The sequence below is a fragment of the Coturnix japonica genome, chromosome 1 (assembly GCF_054131305.1).
Source record: "Coturnix japonica strain WE chromosome 1, WE-NBRP24, whole genome shotgun sequence".
Classification (NCBI taxonomy): domain Eukaryota; kingdom Metazoa; phylum Chordata; class Aves; order Galliformes; family Phasianidae; genus Coturnix; species Coturnix japonica.
This window is the reverse complement of record NC_140663.1, coordinates 169,530,217-169,547,372: the sequence shown is the minus strand read 5'-3', so window position 1 is coordinate 169,547,372 and position 17,156 is coordinate 169,530,217. Positions and strand designations below refer to the sequence as shown.

At 40.0% G+C, this 17,156-nt stretch overlaps 1 protein-coding gene across 18 annotated transcripts in view; it reads left to right on the top strand.

Moving 5' to 3' along the window:
- The window catches only part of FAT3 (FAT atypical cadherin 3), a 428,155-nt gene that overhangs the window by 366,952 nt on the left and 44,047 nt on the right, over window positions 1–17,156 (top strand). For 17 of the 18 annotated variants that reach the window (XM_032442223.2, XM_015852350.3, XM_085509086.1 and 14 more), the window contains 5 exons: window positions 9,753–10,142; window positions 12,465–12,679; window positions 13,275–13,412; window positions 15,973–16,116; window positions 16,413–16,610. In XM_032442223.2, coding sequence (XP_032298114.2) covers window positions 9,753–10,142; window positions 12,465–12,679; window positions 13,275–13,412; window positions 15,973–16,116; window positions 16,413–16,610 — 1,085 coding nt within the window. The remainder of the gene's footprint in view (window positions 1–9,752; window positions 10,143–12,464; window positions 12,680–13,274; window positions 13,413–15,972; window positions 16,117–16,412; window positions 16,611–17,156) is intronic. The other variant, XR_014931869.1, reaches the window with a different exon arrangement.

Sequence of the window (17,156 nt, the reverse complement as noted above, 5' to 3'; positions counted from 1 at the left end):
ATTGCTTGGAGGAGAAAGTATACACACACCCTTTTGCTAAGAAAAAAAGTTAAGATATTATTATAAAGCAGTTCTTTCTTCCATCTTCATTCAATTGGAAAATCTTAATATATCCAAGAGATAATTATTCTGACTAACTTACCACCACTGGGTTTGCTTGTGTGCAAACTAAGAAAGGAAGGACAAATGTTAATTTTACAGTTTATTAGAAGAGTTCAAGGGGATCAGGTGGATTTTCCACCTCCCACTGTCTTCAAATCAAAGTGCCAAATTACTCCATTTTGTTCAAATTGAGGAACAAAAAGAACTAAGCCTGGAGCCCAGTTTGCTATCTGAGCTGCAGGTTCATAGTCATTTGCAGTCTCCTCCGTGTTTTATGTATGCATACAGTGTTGCAGTGTGAGGTGAGGAGAGGATTTCATAGAATCACAGAACATCCCTTGTTGGATTGGACCCAATACGTCAGCTGCCGTTCCCTTGGGCCCGGTCGCTGTCACACAGGGCAGAGCTCAGAGCTGCCCCTCTGCTCCCTGTGAGGAGCTGCAGCCACCATCAGGCCTCCCCTCAGCCTCAAGTTGTGTCTCTGAAACTTTTCTTCCTTTTGTGTGGCCATGGATATTTCTCCATGGTCTGTAACTAAAGCAGATCATGGTACCTGCAGGCAGCAAAAAGGTGTCAGTCAGTGCTAAGAATTCACATCAAGGACCTGGGTGCAACAACCAGGACATCTGGGGCCATGTTGGCCGTGTGAGCAACTCCATTCCTTCAGGTAGCACATGTATCAAGGGACTCAGTAGGTTTAAGGAAAGGAGGAGACACTAAAACAAAAGCAAAAATTACCATATTTTTTTAATGTGGGATTTTTTTTTCTTTGTTTCACAAATGGTCAGAAACAAACAGCCTTTGAAGCTGCAGTGGTTTCTCTTAAGGGAGAAAATGGGTGTTGAAATCCTTATTCAGGGAGCCAGGATAAAGCTTGAAGCTCTTGAGACTCCCACAGATAGGTTTGTGCAGCCAGGTTATGCAGGTCAATTGTAGTTGATTTTGTCTGTTATTTTTTTAAAGAGTTGTGTATAGTTAAAGACTATTTGGGCCGAGATTTATGAGACAGATTCAGTGGTCCTCTGATTAGTGCCTTTAATGTGGAGAGTTTTAATCAATCAAGCCTCTAATCAGCCTGGCTCTGGGGAAACTAATTATTCAGCTCTTCACGCTAAGTCTATGGCAGAGGGGACTCGGCCCTTGTGTGGAATCCATTTGGCCTCACACTGTGAGACCTCTGCTTTCTAAACCTGACCTCCTCCACAAAGTGCAGGGGTGCAAACTGTGGTCCATCATCTGCCTGCTGAGCTGGGGGAGAATTGGGTGATCAGGGGGAAGGTGTGCCTTTTGATTTCTCCTCGTGATGGAAAGTTTTATCTTGGATTTGAATGAAATCTCTGACAAAACTTTTCCCAGCAGTGTTTGACCTCAGTGAGCTTTGATGTTTCAATAAAGATTAGGTTTGTCAAAAAATAAAATACAATCCCTTACCATGTACAATCATAAGACAGGTGGACAGGAAATACAAAATGTCTTTTCTAGGGAAGAATGGTAATATAAACTCTCCTTTAAACTTCAGTCCAGTCTGAAGTGTAGCTACTCCCAGGAGAGTGGCGAGGCAAGAACATTATATCTTCCATTTTTTCCTGTACTCTCCTTGGGTCAACAAGAAAGCTGAAAAAACAATTAAAAGAATAAAAATGTAATACAAGTCATAATAATGACTAAGAGACACAGCTCTCTGGGGTTTATCAGACAACACGCTTGCCTGCAGAAAGTGGCATCAAAGTGCTGGTGAGCACAGCATAGGAAGAAATTGCTTCATTAGGTGGCTCACTGATTGACTGCTTCCAGCAGCATGTGCATGTAATTAATGAGTCAAAATTTCAGCAATACCAGCTCTTGAAGGAATTAGGGGAACTGAGCCTGTTGGGCCGCACAGCCAGGCCCAGTTAAGAGTCACATGCTACCAGGTAAGATTGCAAAGCTGCCACAGAAGAATACAACGTGGTTACCACCTGATTCACATTGAATTGATGGTTGGACTGGATGATCTTGTACGTCTTTTCCAACCTTGGTGATTCTGTGATTTTTTTTGTGCTATGCACAGTGGCAAGTAACACTTTAAAATGATGAAAGAGACACTGATTTTGACATTTGCTGTCAAAGCCACATACAGCAAACTTCTGCTTCATGTATGGTTTGTTTATGTTAGGCAGGTCCCTTAAAATAAGTCTAGAAATTTTGGAGGCAGTCAAGATCTGAAAAAGAAGAAAATGAGGACTGAAACGTGCATAAGAAGAATGACACAGAAATAGGACTGAAAAGTTGCTAAAACCCATCTGCTAGGTAGATAGTTTCAGTAGTGAAGCCAGCCTTAACTAGATGATATTTCTGGATGTTTTCTGAGTGTTTATAAAAAATATGACAAGGATGTTTCGTTCTTTTTAAAACTTACATGAAGCTTCCTATATCTTTACTCGGATCTTTTCCTCACTGCCTTATAAAATAGTCCAGAGTTTAGTACACTAATGCAGGATATGTAGGACCTGAATTACTGATTCTTCTTTCTACAGCTATTCAAAACAACATTGCATAAGTTAGTGGTTATACAGACAGGTTACAGTTGAAGTAGGGGGTACTTTCTACCGTCACTGAAGCTGTTTTGGAAAAGGATTCAGGAATCAGAGAAACATGAGTGAGCATTGCTCTGTATCCTGATGGGTGACTGGGTTCTGGGCTCTGTTCTGCAGAGCTTATTCAGTGAAAAGTAATAGCCTGTAGCAATGTACCCTACTGCTCCTTCTTCCTTTGAGGTACCCCAACCATTAGAATGTTCTTACAAGGAGAATTGGAGGTCAAAACCCACCATCCCAGCTAAGGTGAAACACAACAGAGTTTTAGCTATCCTTGTATTATGGAAAGAAACCAAATGTTTTAGTGTGGGCTAGCCAGTCCTGAGGATAGTTACAGATTCACTTACACCCAGAGAGCTGTTAAGGAGAAAACCAAGCTTTTGCCTTTTGAAGAAGTCTAAAGCACTTCTAGGAATACACTTTGGGCCCCTGAAAAAAAACTGTCAAATAAAAATAATAGATTCAGTGGAGTTAACGCTTCTTAGGCATTAGGAAGTAAACAAACAAGGTGTTTGGGGATTATGATAGAAACCTTGGTTTCTGCCTAAATAAACCCTACTTCATATTCCAGATTTTGCTTCCCATGTCTTGATGCTTAGGAGACCTAATCCTGTTAGCAGTCAGTCTGTATGGCCCTATTGTTGAATTGTTCGAAGGGCCAGATTTTCAAAACTTCAAGTAGATTGTCAGGGGAACTTAAGCACCCAACCTGCATTATAATAATGTGTATTTCACATTGAAATTACTCAGAGTTAGTCTCTGTTCAGCAAGCAGAAGTCAAAACCATTCATATTTCCTTCTATAACTTCCTAAGAGGCCAGACAGGAAGGAAACATGAATAGTATGGACTAGGCATAGTGAGGCTTTTGATACTATTCCATGTGATGCTTTTACAAGAAAACTGGGAGAAGCATGGTCTTCATTAAGTTGTTATCAGACAAGTTTGTTATATAAGAGCTCTTACACTGGAGGAAGAAGCTAAGAAAGGTTTCTGCATGCAGTGTTCTTATTTTCATTCCTGAATGGATAAGTAGGCGTAAGGCTTGTGTTAGATGTCAGAAATCAGAATGGGGCTGTAAGTACCCTGGACAGTGTCTAAGACTTAGTTGTGGGATTTAACAGGTGGAAGAGCAGTATGGGAAAATACAACACAAGTCATGAGATAAATGTGAAGTCCTGTGTTTAGATAAGAATAACCAAGGTTACCATTATTGCCTTGGTAATGGCTGACTGGACAGCAGAACTGCAAAGAAGCAGGTGTATTATAGTGAATCACAAGGTTAATGTATGCTAACACTGCCATAGCGGTGTGAAAAGGCAAACAGTTTAATCAGCTGGGTAAACAAGAGTAATGCTGGAAAGCGAAGAAGTAATCTTTTCTGTTTAACTTGGTGGTGGAAAATCCTGATTTGAAAGGTTGTGTCTGGTTTCAGAAACACTACTTCCAGAGAGATATGGGCTACCTGGAGCTTGACAGGAAAGATCATGGGCCTGGAAAAGATGTGTTCATGGGCAGTATTAAAATAGTTGAAAGAGGGTGTCATGGAAAAAAATAATTAAGATGATAAAGTGTAGTAATCGTCAGATATGAGTCAAGTAGCTATGATGAAGAATATCAACATTTGTTCTAGCTTTATCTCATCTTTCAGTATTTTTTCTCAGCAAAAAGTAAGAATGTAGTATCTGTAAGGAAAGTGAGACACTGTGGTGTGTTACCCAACAAGGTTATACAACTTCCTAATCAAAGAATGGGCCTGTAGTAAATCTAATGCCTTCTTTCTTTGTTCAGGGATAAATCAGATGATCTTGTAAAATTCCTGCTACCCTCATACTCTGTCATTTAATTTTTGAGATTTGCAAGACACTGCTAACAATATGGAAGCAGAGATCAAGATATCTGTCAAATAAGGATAATTTTATCTCCTGGATTATCTTGACTGGATAAAACCTGTATTTAAATTGGGTCACTGAAACATGCATACGTATGTCTGTGTGTTTATGCATATATATACATGTATATATATATACACACACATATATATACACCTACATGTATATGTATATGTATATATACACATTCCCTTGCAACAGACCCCTGTTTTAGCATAGCAGTGTTGCCCAGTATTGACAGATTCAGTGTTAATACAGCCGCTGAGTCGATAAAGTAAATGTATACAAATAGTGTTTATACCTGTGATTCCTGCATAGCCTCCCTGCACTTTAGTAAGTCATCAAGCTTATCCATGAAACAGTCAGGCACTCATGATCACTGGTGGAAGCAACTCATGTAATGCCAACACTATGGGCTGTGTAAATCCCAGCTAGAAAAGAAAGGGAGAGTGAGGCAGCCATCCATCCCTCACCCTCCCACCAAAGAAAAAAACAACCTAAAAGAGCAAGAAAATGGGCCTGTGGAAGATACTATATACTGAAATCTTCTGCTTGACATTTCTGTCCAATATTTTCCTTCTCTTCTTCTGTGTATTCTATGGCCTTGCATCAATCCCATGGTTCTATGGCTTACATGAGTAAAGGCATTTTGGGGTTAAGGCAATTGTTTCTCTACAGAAAAGGGACAACACGATGAAACTGTGCCTTGGTAGCAGTGTTATGGATTGAACTTGGCCAGTTTTTCTGCTTAAGTTGTAAAAATCACTTGAAATATACTGCACAGGGCTATATATTCTTCTACAGTTCAGCAAGGTAATTCTAGCAAGACTTCTCTATTTCATCTCAACATGATAGAGTAGAAATTTAAAGCTGGTTTCATATTGGTCTTCTGTCTTGTTTGCTATTAATGAAATCATGAACTTTTAACTAGCGGTAATTGGTATTGTAACTAACATTTGTTTGAACACCAAAATCCTAAGGTGCCAGTATTAACATTATCACACTTTAAATCTATCCCTCTGAAATTGATAAGCAATAACTATTTTACACCTCTCTTTCTGGACACTTTATTATTTTACTTTTTGATTGATTATTTTTAATGCTTGCCATTTTTTTTTCCCCCAAGATTTCGAAAATAAAAATGAGCAGAAGACAAAGTTAAATACTGCTTTCCACAGATTAATAAGAATGAGCAGGCTAACCATACTTAGACATTAAATAATGACTCCAGGTGGCAGATGAAAGCAGAGGGGAGAAGCATGCTGTGTAAGGTCTTTAATAACTGTAAATTTAGATTTGCTAGCGATGCAGTCAGCAGGTAATGCCCACTGAAGAATCTCACTGTCACATGGAAATTGTGTCTGTTGTATTAATGCTTGACCTGTTCGGTGTTGTACCTCCACCATTTTCAATGGCGTACACAAGCAGAATTTTAATATTCCATAATCTTAAAGAGAAACATTTTATTTCCCTGGTGTTATTTAAAGTAGTAATAACACAGAAGATGCCAATGTGACATTCAGTACATGCTCATTTGTAGGGAAGAAAAAAAAAGTCACTAGTGAAGGATGGCATTTGAGGTACTAGATTTGTTGTACAAACTTTTCACACTAGAGATTTGGCAAAAAGCAATATTCTATTGTATGCTAATACAAGCCTAAATATAAAATTTGCTAGCTTATACCTTTATTTTAAAAATATACTACAATCCTCTTAGAGGAACAATAATTCCTGCAAAGCCTTTCATGTTCGTGTAGCTTATGGTTGTGATTGGCACCTTAGAAATCTGAGAAGTATAAGTAAATAAGTGAATAGACAGAACACAATTTGCAAACATGAATCCCCTCAACAGCTGTGGGCAGTTCATGTGGGAGGACTGCTTTCCTTACCAATCCAGGAACCATTCTGCTGGAGCAGTTGTTTCCTTTCCACAGAAAATCTCCTTTATTATGGCAGCTGCCATCATCTCCACTGCAGGGCAGCCACTGCCACAAACTGGTGGACACTTCTTTCTTTGTGGATGGCAGCCCCAAGCACTCCAGAATTTTGGATTTCAGTAGAAATAACTGCCTACTTCATCTTTGCCTCCTGCTTATTCTCTTTCCTGTCATGTATCGAGAAGGTGAGAACACTACTGATGTAACACAGCGCTTTCTTCAGAGCGCTGTTTCTGCTGCAGCTTTTTGTTGAATTAATTGTCCTTCCACGAAGCAAATGTTAAAATGGTTTCCCCATTGTAGAAGGGTAGCAAGAAGCTGAGATCTTTATTTCTTCATGTGTTCTGCTTCTGGGTTTGGGCCAGAAACTGACATGGGATTGAATCTGTATAAACTCTTTCCATTTCTGCCTACAAATTCCTATCTGTATAAAGTCTCTCATGGATAAAACTGCCATTTTAAGCATGGAAACACAGAAAATCAGGGCAGAGGACCTAAGCTGGGACGCTCACAGATTCAATCCCACAAAAGAGCTCTTTCAAATTCGCATTACTGTGTTCCAGTTGCTATCTATCTCTTAAAGAAGGAATATCTTTATATATCTGGCATAAAGATCCTGTGGGCAAAGTAAGACAGTTTTGATCATCAGCCTGTTAATGTGAATAGATTGGTATGCGGTAACCTACTCTCCTAGAATTTCTGCATTCCTCTCTTATTTTCCAAGAAAGAAAGAACATTTACCTTCCAGAAACAACTCTTTCCATTTCTGCCTACAAATTCCTTCTTTAAGAGATAGATAGCAACTGGAACACAGTAATGCGAATTTGAAAGAGCTCTTTTGTGGGATCAAAAGCAGTCACTAATCCATAAACTCTATTCATATTGTATTATTTAACCGTCAGTACCTTGAGGCAATACAGGAGTATGGTCTAATTGTATTTCAATCAGATTGCAGTCAATAGAGTTACTGCATGTATGTAAACTCACCCCATGTGGCATCTTATACATCAAAATTTCTCTCTCCATTTTTAACGCATGTAAGATCTGGCTGCAGTTTTGAGATGTTTCAAGACACAAGTCATGGGTCGGCCATCTTTTTTTTCTATTAAGGAGTGTGCTTCCTGATTCTGTTATGCTCACGTATGCCATGGTGAATTTCAAGCAAGGTCTTTGTGTCAGAGCAAGCCCGGACCAAGGTACATCTTTCATGCAGTCACAGACACAGAGGTGTGGAGTATGTGACCTAAGGTCCTAGCTTCAGAGATGTGTATAATTCCATACAGACACTGGCAGGTATCAGGAGATCCCAGTACAGAACACTAAGTAGCTTTATAGTTGAAATTTCTGTATGGGTTCAGTACTCCAAATCAGGCTAAGTCCACTTTTTCAATACCCGGATATCAACTCTGATTAATACCTTATTAACTGTTCTGGTCTTGTGGAGGTTGTGGGAGGACTTCTAGAAGGAGACCTTGCCAGAAATGTAGACACATCTAAAGCTATTCAGACCCTTCAAACACTTCCAGAGGGTTTTACTCCTTCAGTTTGGTCCCTTTAGTTGACAGTTTAGTTACCCTTCAGGTAACAGAGCCTTTGAACACACTTAGAGGCTAAGTGAAAAGCAGAGTGTGGTTTCCAGCAGGCTGTAAGGTGTTCAGAGTCTAGGTGCTTCAACACACACAAGAGTCTCTGACGAGCTCCTGAGCTGTTCTCTGTTCCTTGTGTGTAAGGCAGGAGCATCCTCCTTGTCTGCCTTGCATGTTCTGCTACAGACGAGCTTTTCTGTGCTTTCTCCTTTTGTTATGCAGTGGTGAATGGAGAGTTTGTTCTGTGATTAATACAAACAAACAGTTGGTTCATTACAGTATTGGCATTTAAACTTTTCTTGATTTTAAAGACATTTGAAATAGACGTATAATAATCAAGCACTGCATAAAAACTTTATTCCCTGAAGAGGTCAAATGGTAATTCCTAGCACTATCCCAGTAGGGTCTGGGGCTTTATAGTTTCTCTGCCTTTTATGTGAGCATGGCTGAAGGAGAGTCTCCCAGCTCCCCCTCGTGTGGATGCTCTACTCCTGCTACGTGAAGCAGAAAACAAATGTGATTTGTGCTGCTTTTGATCAGTCATTTCTGCAATGCTTTGCTGCTGGAAAGCAGAATAATACTGTCACAAATTTTAAATGAACAAAATATGCCTAGAAGGGATGGGTAGCTCTTGTTCATCTGATTAATGTCGGGCTTGTAAAGTCTGTTCTCCGGTGAAAAGGACAGCAAATGCTCAACTGAGAGATGTTAAAAACGCAGAAACTCCAATTTAGTGGATCTTTGTGTTTCACTTATAATCTCTTAGCACATCACCCAGGACCAAAGCACAGAATCAAGGAGAATCAAGGGAGCTTGAGTGAGTTTGCAACTGTGTTCACATTTAATTAGATTTGAAATGACTATCCGTCTGTACTGCAGCAAACAACCAAGTTAGTAACTTCCCCTCAGCCCTCATTATTAACAGCTTTAGCATAGATCTGCATAGTCAGCAGCCGGGTGGATAGGTGATATGTACTGGGAAATAAAAGCATAATTTGAAAACATGAGAGACCTTTGTACAATTCAGTTTTTGCTCCCAAAGTGAAGGAGTGGGGACCTCCCTTTCCAAGATGTCCATGTTCTTGCAGGAGTTGTTTGATGAAGCTTTTGTCTAAAAATAACTGTCTTATGATTATATTTTGCTTCGACTTATGATTATATTTTGCTTCTCAAAAGAAGAAACAAAGCAGCACTGGCAGCAAGTACATTCTGTGCCACCTGTGTATTTTTATGGGTTTATTTTCCCTTAAGTATATTTCTGTTACTTGGAGATGTACACTGAGAGTTTTCCATTTCAGCATTTTGCTTGTCTCCTCTAATTCATTTTTAAGCTTTTCTGGGCAAGATCTATACACGGATTCTGCTTTCAAGTTCCATTCCACAGCAATTCTACAAAGGAATCTTTTTAAAGTTACCATGATGAGAGATGGAACTTAATTATCCTTGGGGATCTGACACATGAGAGCAGCATGTTCTGGTCTCCCAGACCTTCAGCAGTTCTGTTCCTTTCAGTACTCTTACATCCCTGTGCTTCCATCAGTCAGATACCATGAGTGAAGTAGTAGATTTCACTTGGAGTTTCTATTAGGTGGAAAGAGGGGATTTGTTTTGCATTTCTTTTTTAATTCACTTTGTCATTTTCGCTTCTGCTTCTCTTTCAGGTGTGAACAGAAAAGTTACCTATTCCCTCGCAGACTCTGCAGATGGTTACTTCTCAGTTGACCGGTCATCGGGAATCATTATTTTGGAGCATCCACTTGATAGAGAGCTGCAGTCTTCCTATAACATCAGCGTAAAGGCCTCAGATCAGAGTATTGTGCTGACCTTGTCCTCATTTGCTACTGTTACCATTACAGTGCTAGATATTAATGACAATCCCCCTGTGTTTGAAAGGAGAGATTATCTTGTTACGGTACCTGAAGACACATCACCTGGCACTGAAGTTCTCTCTGTTTTTGCTACAAGCCAGGACATTGGCACAAATGCTGAGATTACCTATCTCATCAGATCTGGGAACGAGAAGGGGAAGTTCAACATTAACTCAAAAACAGGTTTGTAAATTAGTTCTTACTTGTAAGACTAAATGGAAGTTACAGAAAAATGTGAATGCTTTGGGGAAGCCATTTGGACCACATAAGTTCCAAGAAGAGAGACTCAGAGCTTGTCAGTCTTGTTGCACAGATTAAAACAAATGTTATGTTAAAGTTTGGTCTAAGCTATGGTGCTGTTCATCTGCCTTGACTTGAGAGGGTGCCTTTCTCCATTACTATGCCCATTTAAGTCAGTGTAGATGTAACAGCCACATCCGCTGCTGCACCATGGGCTCCTCTATGGCTGCACATGGAGATCTGCCCCACATAGGGCCCATGGGCTGCAGGGGACAGCCTGCTCCATCATGGGCCTCTCTGGACTGCAGGGAACTTCTGCTTTGCCTGGCTCTAATCTACCAAGATAGTAAGCTATGAATCTTCTGTGATTCCTGCAGTGGATTCCCTTATTCTTTTAGCCTTCAGGAGGATGGTAGAAGTCTGCCACCAGAGCTTCAGAGCAGAACAGTTTTGGTTTTGAAAGCTGAAGTTAACACTTGTTTGAGTGCAGCTTTAATAACCAGTAACCTGGAAAATCTCAGAATAATGCATTGTACCATTTATACTACCATGTGCAAAAATCTCTCTCCACTCCTTGTGAAGGCCACTGCCTCATATGTAAAGGGCTTAAAATAACATAACATAATTGCATGTTGTCTTCAGTCTTCATAATGTTGATTAGTGCTAACAAAATTTAAACATAAATATGCCTAGACAGCAATACTTAACTTTGCATTTGACAATGAAGCCAAGGAGATAAATCAATAAAAACCCATAATGAAGCTTAATCACACAGGGAAGGAAAAAAAAAAAAAAAAGAAAAAGAAAAAAAAACCTATTTATTATTCATTAATGTGTGACAGCTCCATTATTATTGGTTTAGAGGCAGGAGCTGAGATCCAGACAGCCGGGTGCTGATGTAGCATGCCTGATCAGGGCTTGAGAAATAATGCTCATCACAGCATTTATCAGTGGGGACTCCCTGCTAGCCACTTGGAAGCTTCTCTTCAGGGCTCCTGCTTTCAGCAAGTCATGCTGAAAGGTAGGATTCATTTGGAGAGAGCCCAGACAAGATTAAGAAGAATGATCTGAGGTTTATAAAATGAAGCTTACCAGGGAAGACTGAAAGAATTGAGGCTATTTAAACTAGAAAAAAAAGAAGACGTGCTGCTAATATTCAAGCATGTAAAAGTACCTGTGAAGAGGGGGGAATAAACTGTTCTTTGTGTCTACTCATGAGAAAAGTTTTGAATTAGTTGAAATTGCATTTGGATTATTTCAGTTAAATGACAGGAAGAAATTCCTTGCTGTAACAGTTATTGAGAACCCAAATACATTTCCTAAGGACAGGAGAGTAATGTGTCTGGAGGTTTTTTAAGAACATTAGAAGTGAGTAGCTTCATGAAAGATTGTATTTAACTGACCTGTGCTGGGCAGCAGTTGGACTATATGACCTCTAAACCCCAGTCATCCCTGCTCTTGATGAGTTCATACTAAAGAAGATTTTCCTTGGCAAGGTTAGGGATTTGCTTTTAAGCCTTTCCTGTCATGTCCAGCATCACCTTCTTCAAGACATCACTAGTAATCTGTGCGCAACCCACTACCCTCTCCTTGATAAGGTTATAGGTATGTGTGAGACAAGTAGAGAATGTGCATGAAAACTGTTTCTGTCCTAGCAAAGATTTGAGAAAGAGTGAGTCGAGTTACAAATAATCTTAATTTTTCTTCTGTGATGCGAGAACCAAAAACTTTTAAACCTAGTTTATTCTGGAAGCTCCTGCTTAATCACATAGATGATAGAAAACTAATTTCTCATAGGTATTCATACCCCATTTGTTAGTATTTAATTCATGAGAAGTTAATTACATAGGAGTGAATTTCTGTTGATTTGTCAGTGTTGATTTCCAGAGTTGGCATCTGGTTCTCCCATGGGCTCTGCACGTGAACCCAAGCAAATGAATGGATGTGGCCTTCACTTCTCTGTCTGTAGTACCAGTATTTCTGTCTATAGTACATTTATTTCTGTGAGAAACCATAAATAGCTTCATTTCTTTCTTCAGGGGCAATCCAAGTGCTACTGTCATATCTCCTTAATTAAATGACAGTAGTAGAAACCTGACCAAATATTTTTATTGGACTAAGCAGTGTTATGTTTGGAACAACGTATTTTGAGTTTGCACCATGGTGATAAACAGCACATTGCACTGTGTGCTGCAGTGAAATCCCTTAATCTGCAGCAGCGTTTCCTTTTCACTCACTGTTGACATTACCTCCCTTCCTTCAAAGGAGCCATTTCCATTTCTGAATCTTTGGATTATGAATCGTGTAAGGATTTCTACTTAGTCGTGGAAGCAAAAGATGGAGGTACCCCAGCCCTGAGCGCTGTTACGACTGTGAACGTCAACGTGACAGATGTCAATGACAATGCACCAAAATTCAGCCAGGTGGTCTACAGTGCCGTCATCAGTGAAGATGCTGCAATTGGTGATTCCGTTATAATGGTGAGTGAGGCCACGTGCCCTGATTAGGCAGGATGAGTACCTCCATTGCATTTAACAAGATACTGCTGCACTTATTAATAATGATAAATGATGCATCTTGAATCAACCAAACTGTTCTCTAGCCAATACTCTGTGTCTGCTACTGCTTTCCAGACAGCTGCCAGTTTTCCCCAGGAAAGAAAGAAGTAGTAGTACCAAAATGGTTTTTAATTCCTCCATTATGCTGTCAAAGAGCAGTGCTGTGTTTAAGACATTGTATCTCAGGGGTCAGCTTGAAATAAGTAGTTTTTTCTGGAAAGGCAAAACTCAACTTTTCATGGAAATATGTGATATTTGTATTATATTCTGTTTCTTGCATAAAATATTAAAATAATTTATGTGTTTTAATGCTAAAATTTTGAAAAGATCCAAGGAGAGCCTCCTATGAAGAGCTGCTTGGCTTCATGCTGTAGTGATGTGCAGTTCAGATATGACATGTCTGATAGGATATGAAGGGGTGTTGAGTGATAGAACTTTCTGGGGAGTTGAGTGATTAATGGAGCATACTGATGGTTAAACATTTGTTTTGCTAATTTTCACTTTTCTCTCGAAAAAGTTAATAGCAGAAGATCTGGACAGTCCTTCCAATGGCCAGATTCATTTTTCCATAGTGAGTGGTGATCAAGACAATGAATTTTCAGTCGATCCTGGTTCGGGTCTTGTGAAGGTCAAAAAGAAGTTGGATAGAGAAAGGGTAAGATGTGAGATTTCTTGGCTTACAGTGGCTTAGAGATGTGTGTTAATTTCAGCTCTGCTTCTAGCCAATTATGAAGTAGCTGCTTTTCACTCTTCAGCAATCAGCCTAAGATGCTCCAACTGCTCTTTCTAATATTCTTCCCCTTTTTCCCACCTCAGACTTTTCCCCAGACATATTTCCAAGCCAGCTATCCTGGTAGCATTCTCACTCTGCACCAACACGGCCAGACTGGGAAAAGAAGCTATCCTGGATTTTTCCTGTGGCAGCTGTTGTTGCATTAATGAGCTGCCTCCTCTCTCCTGTGCCTGCAAGCACAAGCTTGCAGCATTGTATGCAACAGAGGGACCATGGCAAAATGCAGATTGTGGCACCAAGTACAGAGCTGAGACCTCAGCCATTAATTAGCACTCTGCAGAACATGTCACAGGGGAACTGATGTTATGGAGTAGCCAGCCTGTACCAAAAGAGAAAGAGTGCTTCATTAATCTGATTCTTCTGCTTTGTTTGCTCCCAAGATTCAGGGTGATTTATCCCTATTTTTCTGTTGCTAGCAATTAGCAGCTTTTGGAGAAAAAGAAAAAAACAAACAAATAGAGTTTCCCTTACGAGCAGGGAAGGAATGTGCTGCATGACTTCAGAAGTCCTGCAACACATGCATGACCCAAGGGTACTTCACCCATGCAATGCATCTGCAAAGCTGGGGAAGTTGATTGCTGTCCACAGAAAATGGACTCACATGAAAAAGCTCCCAGCTGGAAGCAGAGCTACTGCTTATAACAGGTGAATATCCTTTCTGTATCATCACACAGGCAAGATTAAATTAGTAGAGATTGGTGGCAGAAGGACCTTCCTTGTCCCACAGAACATGGAAGTAATAGGCTGTGCATGTGATTTAAGGAATACAGATTTGCTTTATTTCTTCTGTGGTGTAGACTTAATTTATTAACATGATTTTATTTCGTATCTCCATTTGATTTAGCTGATATATGTCTGCGTTCAGATGCATGCTTTTACCCTCACTGTCATTGTACATTTATGACCAGCTCCTAGATCTGCATTCTCCTAAGTTTCCTCCACTTAAAGTAAGCTGTAGTGTTGTCTTTTCTTTTGCTTCCTTTGCACATTTCCTAGACACAAATGTTCTCTTCAGCGGAAATGATAGATGATGCCCCATCTGCCGTAGATCCCTAAAGGCGGTGCTGATTCCCAGGTTTTAGTGGTTTAAGGAACATCATTTCCAGAGCTTTAATCACATAGAAACCATGACTGCTGCCATTTACCTTTTGAAACAAACTCAAAACACAAAATTTGAGAAAGGTCCCACAAAACCTCTGACTTCTAACAGGAGAAATTAAAGCTTGAAAGTGGGAAAGAAAAAGGATCAATGATAAGCCTCAGTTTCTTGATTCTTCGTAATTAAGGATTCTTCCTCCTGACACTGTCAGTACATCTCCACCAAATCACACACTTCTTTGACCCTGTAACCCACCTAAGAATCTTTCCTGTTCTTTACCTTGGTCCCGTAGCTCAGAAGAGCCTTCTTGTTTCATACACTTAGCCTGTCTTTCTCTCTCCTACCCCAGCAGTTTTTACTTCTTTGTCCCTTTGGATTTCCTCCCACCCTAAAAAGTTCCATTTGTTTTTCTTCATTTCACTCTGTGGAGCCATGTTTTACCTCTTCCTGGTGTCTTATCTGACATGTGGTTCATCCTTTGTTCCCCCTACTCTGAAAGCATCATGGGCAGATGTAGCAGCAGCTCTCCCTGGGAATCTGGGAGCTCTATACAGTGAAAGACAGTCATAAGACATAAGGAGGCCAACATAAGGATGCACTTTGTGAAATCACACTGTCATCCATAAGCTGCACGTAGACAGATCTTTTCCAAATTGTCACACACGCTCACACTTTTTGCACGTGCCCATATGTGCATAGAGGGTCTGTGGGTGCCGCAGCCGGTGAGATGCACTGAGTTGCCCACACCATGCTGAGCTGTCTGTGGCTGTTGCAAACAAGAAGACTCAAAAAATCCCTTCTGTTTTACTGTACTGTGGATAATACCCTTTTGCTACAGAGAATATGTTGTTCGTATTGATCTCAAATGTTTTCCTGTATGCTTATTCCAAGTGCCCATGAACTTCTTTGGGGGGCTCCTTCACTATCCAAAACACTGAATGTCAAATTGAGGATTCCTTTCCTAAGTACTCAATACGTTATCCTGGAAATTAACTATAAATAAATAAAATTAGTTTGCATACCTCGGCTGACGTAGGCTGAGTTTGGATATTATTCATCATTTGTGTTTTGTCTATCCCTTTGTTTTCAGCAGTCACAGTTATTTTAATATAGTGAAGCTGTTAGGCTTATTGATAGCCTTGTACAGCAGAGTTTGGGACACAGTCTGGCAATAAACAGGATAATGTCATACAAAGGGCAGGAAAGGTAATGGGGCCAGACAGCTTTCCTTAGAATATGGTTGGTGGTGTATTGGATGTAAAGAACGCAAGTTAAAATTTAGGTCCACTTTCATGATGATTTAATATTTTCACCTTTTTGCAGATATCTGGTTACTCGTTGGTTATTCAGGCAAGGGACAGTGGCACCCCTCCTCTGTCTTCATCTGTGACAGTCAACGTGGACATTTCCGATGTGAACGATAACAGCCCTGTGTTTACTCCAGCTAATTATACAGCTGTAATTCAAGTAAGTTTATCTTGCACATCAAAAACTTCCCTGGCTCTTAAAATACAAAAGCATTTGCTTGGGATGTGAGTCCTAGTGGTTAGGCAGTCCTGGCCAGACAGGCTCCACTGGGTGCCTCTGTCTCAGGTACTGGTCCTTGGGGTGCAAACCATGCCAAAGAAATGCCACAATGAAATGGCATCATGGCCAGAAAGCTTTTACTTGTATATTCTCAGTAGCGAAACGTGGTGTTTTATCATTGTGATGAGATGTATCATTTTAATCCTTTTCTTTATACACTGTGTATATGTGTAAAGGAAAATAAACCAGTGGGCACAAGCATTTTGCAGCTGGTAGTGACAGACAAAGACTCTTTTCACAATGGCCCTCCTTTTACCTTCACCATCCTCACTGGCAATGAAGAGGAGGAGTTTACACTGGACCCTAATGGTGTCTTGAGATCTGCAGTCATCTTCAAACACATGGTTGCAACCGAATATGTTCTCTGCGTGCAGGTATGCCTTCATTTTTTCCTCTGCACAGCAAGAAAATAACTCCTACTGTTAGGTCATGTGTATGTTGCTGTGTGGGTTGGTTTTAATTGACTTTAGTCTGTGACCAAATACCATGCATTCCATTTTACATGTGCACAATATTGTATATTTCCTTTGATGTCCTTAAACCCAATTTCATGTAAATATAAATAGGTAGCCAGCCACCTTTCCAATCTTCTCCGCATGAAATGGATTTTCTGAGCAGCAGCCGTTATGATTTAAGATTTTCATCTTTTTTTTTTTTTTTCTGTAGCTAAGAGAAGAAAATAAGGAAAAATGCATTATATACATATAAATATACCACAGAACGAGTGACAGCAAAATATTGTTCTAGGAAGGAAAATCACTTCTCCTTTTAAGTCGTAAATTTAATCATAAATTTTTGGAAGCCTACCAAGAATTCATGAAATCACATTTCCAAGGTCAGCTCAGCTTATAAGGAATGTAAAAGGAAGACATGCAATAGAAGTCCAGCTCAAACTTAGCTCTAGAGTCATTGTTGAGGAA